Below are 9,377 nucleotides of genomic sequence, written 5' to 3'. Positions count from 1 at the left end.
TATGGGGCTTACAAGTGCGGAAACAATAATCTAAAATACAAGTGGTCCATAAGAACAGTGCATAAGTCAAATGGAATGGCATACATCTTTACATAGCTTTGCAACTTGAAATACATATAAAAATGAAATACAAAAATACATATTACATCTTAACAAAAGGGCTTCTCAAGCCGACATGTTCAAATACAAAAGCTTCAAGATTGCCGACGTCCTCACTGCCGACATAACATGCATACAAAACACACACATCTCGGTGTAGCCGACTTCTTGCTTGTTACCTACATATATACATAGGGAGGGTGAGCTTGGATACTCAGTGAATGGTATAAGTAATAAAGGGGTTAAATGAATGATTCCCAAGGTCTTTCAAACAATACATAATATATCTTTGTCAAAACCATACTTATCATAGCTTGTACAAAACATGAGATAAATCTTGTTCATCAAACTTGATCTTACAAAACTTACATACTTAACATACGTCAAATCTTATAACATAACATCGGCATAACCTTGGTCCTTCAAAACTTACTTACTTAACATGTGTGCTACTAATGCTTATAGTCCCCTAGCACGTACGGACTTGTGTCACAATTGCTTAAAGTCCCCTGGCACGTACGGACTTGTGCCACAATTGCTTAAAGTCCCCTGGCACGTACGGACTTCACATATGTGCTACTAATGCTTAGAGTCCCCTAGCACGTACGGACTTGTGCCACAATTGCTTAAAGTCCCCTGGCACGTACGGACTTCACATATGTGCTACTAATGCTTAGAGTCCCCTAGCACGTACGGATTTGTGCCACAATTGCTTAAAGTCCCCTGGCACGTACGGACTTCCAAAGATTGACATCAAAACAAAGCTTACTTGATACATTGCCATTCAAAACGAGGCTTATACTTGATACGTAAAATAGGGATATCATTCATGCTTAACAAATACTTTTATCAAAACAAGGCAAAGCTTTATCAAAACCGTATAACATAACTTTATTAAAAATACCACTCACATAGTTCTTGGGACGTCGGGATCAAGGCAAAGGTCCAAGTCCTACAAACACATGACAAAGCATACTGAATGTACTTCTCAAAACAGGTCTCACATGCATGCATATGATCTCTGGAAAAACATGCTGGAAGTCAAAACACTGCTTTACATGTCAGGAAGACATACTGGGTACCAACCAGGTCTATGCCGAGGTCCCACACCTCTTGGCCGAGGTGTGGCTACCTAGGCTTCAGCATGCGGCTGCATGCCGAGGTGCGCACAATACAGACTAGAGGTGTAAGTGATCATGCAAGGTAGGCCAAGGTGAGATACGATGCTTGGCCTAAGTGTGAGGTCTAGGTGAGAGTGATCTCGACGACTACACTTCGATAAGTGAGGTCTGGAGATCTGGGCTACCACCCATGAAGAACAGGAAGAACATGAACATGAAGAACATGAGGAACATGAATGCCAAAATCATAACTTCTTTATCTACGAAATCTGGGATTTCATGCTATGAGTTCGAAAACATGGACCTGGGTACCCATAGTTGAAAATCATGTGAAAACCAACACAAAAACATGGACTTGGCATAAACTTTCGGATCAAAACATATCTTTTCTTGAAGAACACATGAATGCCATTTTCTTTTTCTAAAACCGAACTTCAAAACAATGCATGGCTTACAAATCTTATCCAATCATGGAATGCAATGACATAAACATAGAGAACAACATGAGCAGATCAAGAATCTAACCTTAGAACACGGATCTAACGGTCCGATCTCTAGGGATCAAGCTTGGAAATCTACTCTCTCTGAAGAACTCTTCTTCCTCTCCTAGAGCTTCTCTCTCCTCTTCAAAACAAGTATACAACAAAATGATAGGTTCTCTCTCTCTATCGGCTGACTTAACTCTTAGCTCGGACACGTGGCAACGGCTGGTTGGTTCTCTTCAAAAAGGTGATAGATTGACAAGACAAGGCAATGACAAAGCGTATCTAACAAGCTACTCGGAATGGCACTCCGGCAAGTGGTGACATCGGCTAAGGACAAGGCTTCGGCAACTAAGGTGACAATGACCTCGGCTAGGAAGGACAACACGTGACTAAGCTGTGCCACACCTTGGCCTAGATGTGCCACATCTTGGTCTAGGTCATACCACTCCAGGACAAGGTCGCTCAGGTGCAAAGGTAACATCTCGACCTAGATAATACACATCTCGGCCTTGGTGATTCACACCTCGGCCTAGATAATGACATCTCGGCCAATATGTCAAAGCAAGGGTGGAGGTCAAACGAAGGGGTTCCAAGATACTTCTAAACTGAAGATGACTTCGGCTTGGAATGATCTAGGCTTAACATAACCTAGGCTTGGCATAACATCGGCTTAACATAACCTAGGCTTGAGACACCAAGGAAGGAAACAAGCATGCACACAACACTTAGGCAAATCGCATAGACATCAAAACAAAGCATGGACCTTACTTAGCCAAAACAAGTCATAAACATGCAAATGCAAGCTTAACGAGTCATAATCATACCAATGTTCATGAACATGACTAAGACATAAATGTGGGTCGCTACAAAATCCTTATCTTCATCATCAATATCTATAAACCTCTACCTTAAAAAAATAATAATAATAATAATAACTTTTATATGTGTACGTGTTTAAATAAAATCAATTTTCAATCTTCACTATGAAAATATATATATATAGATAAAACACGAGCATACAAAGTTTTTTTCTTCAATTTTCCCTATGCATCTATATATATATGTGTGTGTAAAATATAATTTAGGGATATTTGATGAACTAGATGATTTGGTGATGTTTGATGAATCAGAGATTCAAAATTATATTTTTTGATCCACTGTGCATATATATATATATTCTTCAAGAAGATGATCAAACGCATCTAAATTGGACAACATCAATGGAAGCCCCCAACCTCGATCTGTAGTTATGCACCATGTCTTTTTCAATAAGTGAAACTTATCCAAAACAACTTCTATTATCATCCAGCCTCCATGGCTTCAATATATGTGTGCAAAATATAGTTTTGAGGGTATTTAATGAATCGGATAATTTGATAATATAACAAGTTCCCAGAGAGGCAGCCGATCAGCACTTCGGCGCAGGGCGGCGACAAGGATTACATGGAGCCATCGCCGGCGCCGCTGTTCGAGCCGAGAGAGCTGACCTCGTGGTCGTTTTACAGAGCTGGGATCGCCGAGTTCATGGCAACTTTTATGTTCCTGTACATCACCATTTTGACGATGATGGAGGTTGTTAGCTCCAAATCAAAGTGTTCGACGGTTGGGATTCAAGGCATAGCTTGGTCGTTTGGTGGCATGATCTTTGCACTTGTCTACTGCACCACTGGCATCTCAGGTTAATTTCCCCACCATTTCTACTCCAATTTTTTAAAATTCTTTTGCTTTCATATTATCATACGCCTGTTTGGAATCGATTTTTGAATTAAAATAATTAATAAAAATAAATTAAATTAAAATAGTCAATAAAATATTATATTTAAATCATAATTATTTTAATTTTTTCTCTCATAATCATTGAATCAATTTTCAAGAAAAATAAAATAAAAAACAATCAACTTCTCAAACATATTTTTTATTTTTTATTTTTTTTAAAGTTAGGCTAAAATAACAAAAAAAAAAAGAAAAAAAGAAGAAGAAGTCAAAAAACTAACTAAAATAACCAACCTCCCAAACAAGTCCAATTATTAATTCATGTTCCATTGTGATTTTAGATGGTGATACTTAGAAATTATTAGTCGTGATATAATGGTTTTTTTTAATACACGTTTAATTTTTTTTTCAATCAATAAATATATCGTAATATATAAATTAAAAAAATATACTAATAGGTAGTCAAATCAATAAAACTGTTCTTTGAAAAAGGTGAAATTTAGGGTTATTTTTTAGTTAGTTAAGAAAAGGCGAAATTACACATCAGAGCTAATTTAACAAAATATTTACGAATTGTTGATGGTAAAATTTTTAAATCTAATTATTAATATTTGTAAAATTTACCACTAGTTTGAAATTTCTTTTTCAAAAGAAACACTGAAACGTGATTTTCCCTTCAAAATAATTAGTTTATTCAATAAAATAAGTTTACAAAATTTAATCTTAAAAAAGCTTGGTATATTATTAATTTTTAAAATTTTCCTAATAATTTTTTAAAATACTGATGTTGGCATGTGATGAAAAATTAATTTGACAAATGAATTAAATATTTTTTTAACTAATAAATTCATTTTTAAACCACAGTCAAACCAATCCTTCCACTCACTTTTGCATATTTGGGATTGATCGGATTACGCCTCATTTGGAAACTAATTGTTTAGTTAAGAATATATATATATATATATATATGACGTGATTTAAATTTTTTTTTCCCTCAACTATTTATTTAATTAAAAAACCATTTCAACATACTAGCTTTCTATTTTCAAAAAATTATTACATATGCATAATTTTTTTTTATAATTTTAATTATTAATATTAATAAAATTTATCATTAATTTGTAATTATTTTTATAATTATAGATCGATGTAATTTAATTTAATTTTATTTTTTATCTCATTCAAAAACTCAAAAAATGTCAAAAAGGCCAAACGACCACTAAAATAAAGGCTAAATTAAATGATCCAATACTTTGATGTGTGGAATTTGTGTAGGGGGACATATTAACCCGGCGGTGATATTTGGGCTGCTACTAGCAAGGAAGTTGTCATTGACGAGAGCAGTGTTCTACATGGTGACGCAGTGCCTTGGTGCATTTTGTGGTGCTGCTGTTGTCAAGGGCTTCGAAGGGACAACCCAGTACAAGTTTCTTGGTGGTGGTGCTAACTTTGTCAACCATGGTTACACCAAAGGCTACGGTCTCGGTGCTGAGATTGTCGGAACCTTTGTCCTTGTTTACACCGTCTTCTTCGCCATCGACGCCAAGCGTAGTGTTAGAGACTCCCACGTCCCTGTAAGCACAAACACTTCTTCTCTTTACACATATCTAATATCAAATTGGACACAACTTTATCACATAAATCTGCTCTATATATGCATATTTGTGTATCCATTGATTTGGCTTATAATATTCTGGTCACGGTGGGATGTAGATATTGGCACCATTGCCAATTGGGTTCGCAATGTTCTTGGTGCACTTAGCCATTGCTTAAGCTTTTTCAACATAGAAATTTCTATGTTCGTGTGATGATTGTTATAGAGAAATTTCTATGTTCGTGTGATTCTTCTCCCATCGAGCAGTGAACACAGAAGAGAGCGGCAGATGCGGACTACGGCGCTGCTGTAGAAGAGGGGCGTGGTTGATGTGGTTGTGAAGGAGGCGGTGGTTCTGGTAACGGTAGTGCGACGGCGGCATTAGGGCATGTTTCGCCGCATTGAGAGAGAGAACCCTAGAGAGAGAAAGAGAGAGAGAGAGTGTGAACACAACACCCATCTCTTTCTTTGAACTACGATACGACACATTGAGAGAGATCCACTAACGTGAGAGAGAACGTGGAGAGAGGGAGTTAAGAGACGTTTGGCAGACGTGGGAGAAAGAGTAGAGAGTGTTTGGACGGGAAAAAAATTAATCTCAACCGTAGATATTGATTAGAAATCATTTCAGTTATTCAAATAAAATGTATCAAAGATACATTTTAATATATTTTCAAAAATTGTTCAAATAAATACATTTTAACATATTTTAAAAAACAGTTCTGTCTTATAATATAGATATTGGTTTTATCTTTATGCTTTTGTATATATATAAGTTGTTTTCATTTTTTTTAAAATAAGTTTTTATTTTCTCATCTCACTCATCACTTTTAAGTTTTTATTTAAATTCGAGCTACGTAGCAAAACTCTTTTTAGATTCACTCAATTTAAATACACTTAAAACGTATAAAATTTATGATTTTTTTTTAAAAATTGCTAAATATTAACAAATATACAAAAAATAAATTAATATATATTTTTTGTATTTATTAAATTTTTAAAAGATTTATTCAATTGTTTTTTTTTAAAACTTTTTAAGTATATGTATCTAAAAAACAAGTGGCCATATATGGCCAAACATTTTTTGTATTTATTAAATTTTTAAAAGATTTATACAAATTGTGGCTCTCAAACATTATTCTCAAACTAAATAGACAAATAATTTAAATTAAAAAATTTAAAGTTTAAATTGACACAATTAAAAACTCATAATTTATTTTATTAGAATGGTTAAGCCTTTTTTTTTTTTTGAATTTTTTCCATATTTTTATTTTAAAAAAAATCAATGAAACTAATTGGTCATTTTCATAATGGATAAATTACAAGTACATCCTTTATGATTTGTTTAAAATATAGATTGTTCTCTGTACTTTAAAAAATTACAAATATCAACTTATCAAAATATTTTATTTGATAGAATAAAATAAAAAATAAAATTCCTTATTGATTTACCATACAATAATAAAAAGGAAAATTAGTGAAACATATCTCTCCAATTTTCTAATTTTAAAATAAAGTGTTGTCTCTTTAATTAAAATAAATGTCTCTTAATTTTGTATTGAATCTTGTTTTGTAATAATTATTTTTTAGTCAATAATGAATATTTATAATGTATATAATAAATTGATCATTCTATTTTATTTCATTCCAACAATATTAGTTAGGAGAAATTATCCACAAAAAAAAATAAAAATGATCCTTATAACAAAATAAATCTTGAATTTTTAATTTGATCAATTTAAACTTTAATATTGTGATTAGTTTTCAATCTAAATCATTTATCTATTTTTCTGAAGTAAAATTAACAAAAAAAAAAATAGCATTTTAATTACTGAACTTAATGAAAAATGACATTAAATTTAGCAGAATTGGGTAGTTGGGATCAGTGGTTGTGGGGGACAATACAAAGGTAAATTATTGGGTTGGAACAGTTTGGAATACAAGGCTTAGTTTAGTTTGATAAAAAAAAATTTAAACTATTCTAATATCATATGTATGCATTGTAATGTTTGGACCGGAGAACTCTCAAGCAATAAAAGTATGTAAATAAAAATGAAAAATGTCAATAAAGAACACATAATAAGAACATATAACAAAAATCGATGTGGTTTGGATCAATGGCTGTGGGGGACAATACATAGACAAATTTTTGGATTGGATCGGTTTGGAATACAAGGCTTAGTTTAGTTTGATAAAAAAATAAAATAAATAATAATAATTAACTATCCTAATATCATATGTATGCATTGTAATGTTTGGAAGCAATAAAAATATGTAAATAAAATGAAAAATGTCAATAAGAACTTTTAGAAAGTTGTTGTAGAGACCTAGGTGCTATGAAGTATGGACACTTCAAAATAAGTGTTGCAGCCATGTCGGATAAGAACACAATTGTCATCAATTTTGTTGGTGAAAAAGCAATAAATTAAATAAGTTATAGTTATCAAATGGACTTAATTTTTTGTGTATATGAAATACACAAAGTGCTTGATAAAAATGAACAATTCAAATTATCGAAACGGGGCATGTGGTAGGCCTCATGGGCCAAAACAATGCTCTCTAATCCAAATTTTAAACTGGAACGGATCTTTCTCTTAATTCGATTCCCTACGCCCTATGAAACCTCTTAAATTAGAGAGAGAGAGAGAGAGAGAGAGAGAGAGAGAGAGAAAAAAGAAAAAAGAAACACAATCACTAATGTAGTTATTTTATATGGGGGAATTCTCTCCGGGCCACTCTTAAATTAGAGAGAAAAACAAAAAACCCGATCACTAACGTAGTTATTTTATATGAGGAAATTCTTTTTGGTCCATAATTTGAACTGAAGAGCGTTGTTTAGTCTTGTGATGTCTATCATAGGTCTCGTTTTGATCATTCGAACTATTAAGTATGTTGGACATTTCATTTTTTTATTTCGTGAGCATAGAAAATCATAACCTATTTAATTTGCATTTGTCACTAAAAAAAAGGACAATTGTAATCTATTCAATTTAAATTAATTTTACAAACCTGTATCTCAACTCTCCGAAAGCGAGCTATGCTCCATCCTCATGCTTCAATGCATAATATTAGAGTACATAATATTTTAATTATTAAAGTATTTGTAATAAGTGAAATATTATTATATATTTTTATGTATGTTGGAACGCTAGATTGGATGGCTTTTTAATACAACTTTTATTTTATAAAAATTAGTTCGCTCCCATTTAAAAAATACATATATGTAATAATTGGAATTCAAAATTATATTATACTATTAATTTTAGATTTGACTTAAATTGATTACATCAGCTCAACACAAATTGCTTATAAAGTGATAAAATTTTGATCCGGTCCGACCCGGCCAATGTACCCGACCAGTTGGAGAAGTTATAAATAGGAATGGCAACGAGACAAGAAGGGTGAGTTTTACACTCTCTGTTTCCAATCTCCAATTATTATTATTTTTTTCCATTTCCATTCCTCATCCCTAACGAAGACCATTTTTATTCCACCGTCTTGCCTCTAATGGGGTTCGGTTTTACCCTGACCCATTTTTGTGATCAGTAATGTTACATTCATCTAATTTGGTGCCGTCTGAATTGCATGAATCTATTCACACTAGTCATCTAGATGACAGGATGACAACTGTGGTAGACGAAGGTGAAACCAATCATCCAGCTGGCACAAATTCAAACGATTTGAGTGACAACAAATTCGATAAATAAATCATTTCACTTCTGTAATCTATTCAAAGTTACGTTGCTTCAGTTCATATATCCCCATAACGAACAAAAAGATAAAAAGAAAAAAAAATTAATAAGAGCAGAAAGTGAATGAAAGGGACTTCATCAAAGATTAAAAATATATAGTTTTTATTATTTATTTATTTTTGCTTTCAATATTTTCAACTTTCTTTTATTTTTAAATTATTTTAACTGAAAAAGTAATTTTTTTTATATATAAATTAAAAAAAATGTTAAAGACAAAAAAAGTGTAAGGCTTTAATTATAAATTAGATTACACAAACTTGATTATGAAGTTGAAAGGCTTAAATAAAATAATTTTGAATTTACATTAAAAAGTTTGAACATCGCATTGAAATAGAATGAGAGGGTTTAAATAAAAAAATTAACAGTGTGATGATTAGTTGCCAAATTTAATGGACAGAAATGAAGGGTGGACAGGTGTGGTGGCTGTTAGTAATAGGTAGTCGAACTTATTTGCCGAATTTAGTAGTTGGACGATGTCGAAAGATATGAGATGACCTGAAGAATACCAATTGATAATTGAAAATCACAACGGCGACCACCCACTTGCTAGAGAGTTGCCGGAGTTTGGTCGGAACTCGCCATTCATTGATGGTTGTGGTGAGTGGTGGCTAAA

At 32.6% G+C, this 9,377-nt stretch overlaps 1 protein-coding gene across 1 annotated transcript; it reads left to right on the top strand.

Moving 5' to 3' along the window:
* The first annotated feature begins 3,094 nt into the window (after window positions 1-3,094).
* LOC114284758 (putative aquaporin PIP-type 7a) lies at window positions 3,095-5,191 on the top strand. Its single transcript, XM_028227705.2, has 3 exons — window positions 3,095-3,383; window positions 4,694-4,992; window positions 5,132-5,191. Exons 1-3 carry the CDS (start codon window positions 3,149-3,151, stop codon window positions 5,189-5,191), a joined length of 594 nt encoding a protein of 197 aa, XP_028083506.2. The 5' UTR covers window positions 3,095-3,148.
* The last annotated feature ends 4,186 nt before the right edge of the window (window positions 5,192-9,377 follow it).

The sequence above is a fragment of the Camellia sinensis genome, chromosome 1, assembly GCF_055761805.1.
Source record: "Camellia sinensis isolate YWXY chromosome 1, ASM5576180v1, whole genome shotgun sequence".
NCBI classification, from domain to species: domain Eukaryota; kingdom Viridiplantae; phylum Streptophyta; class Magnoliopsida; order Ericales; family Theaceae; genus Camellia; species Camellia sinensis.
The sequence above is the reverse complement of the archived record's forward strand: the minus strand, read 5'-3'. Positions and strand labels throughout refer to the sequence as shown.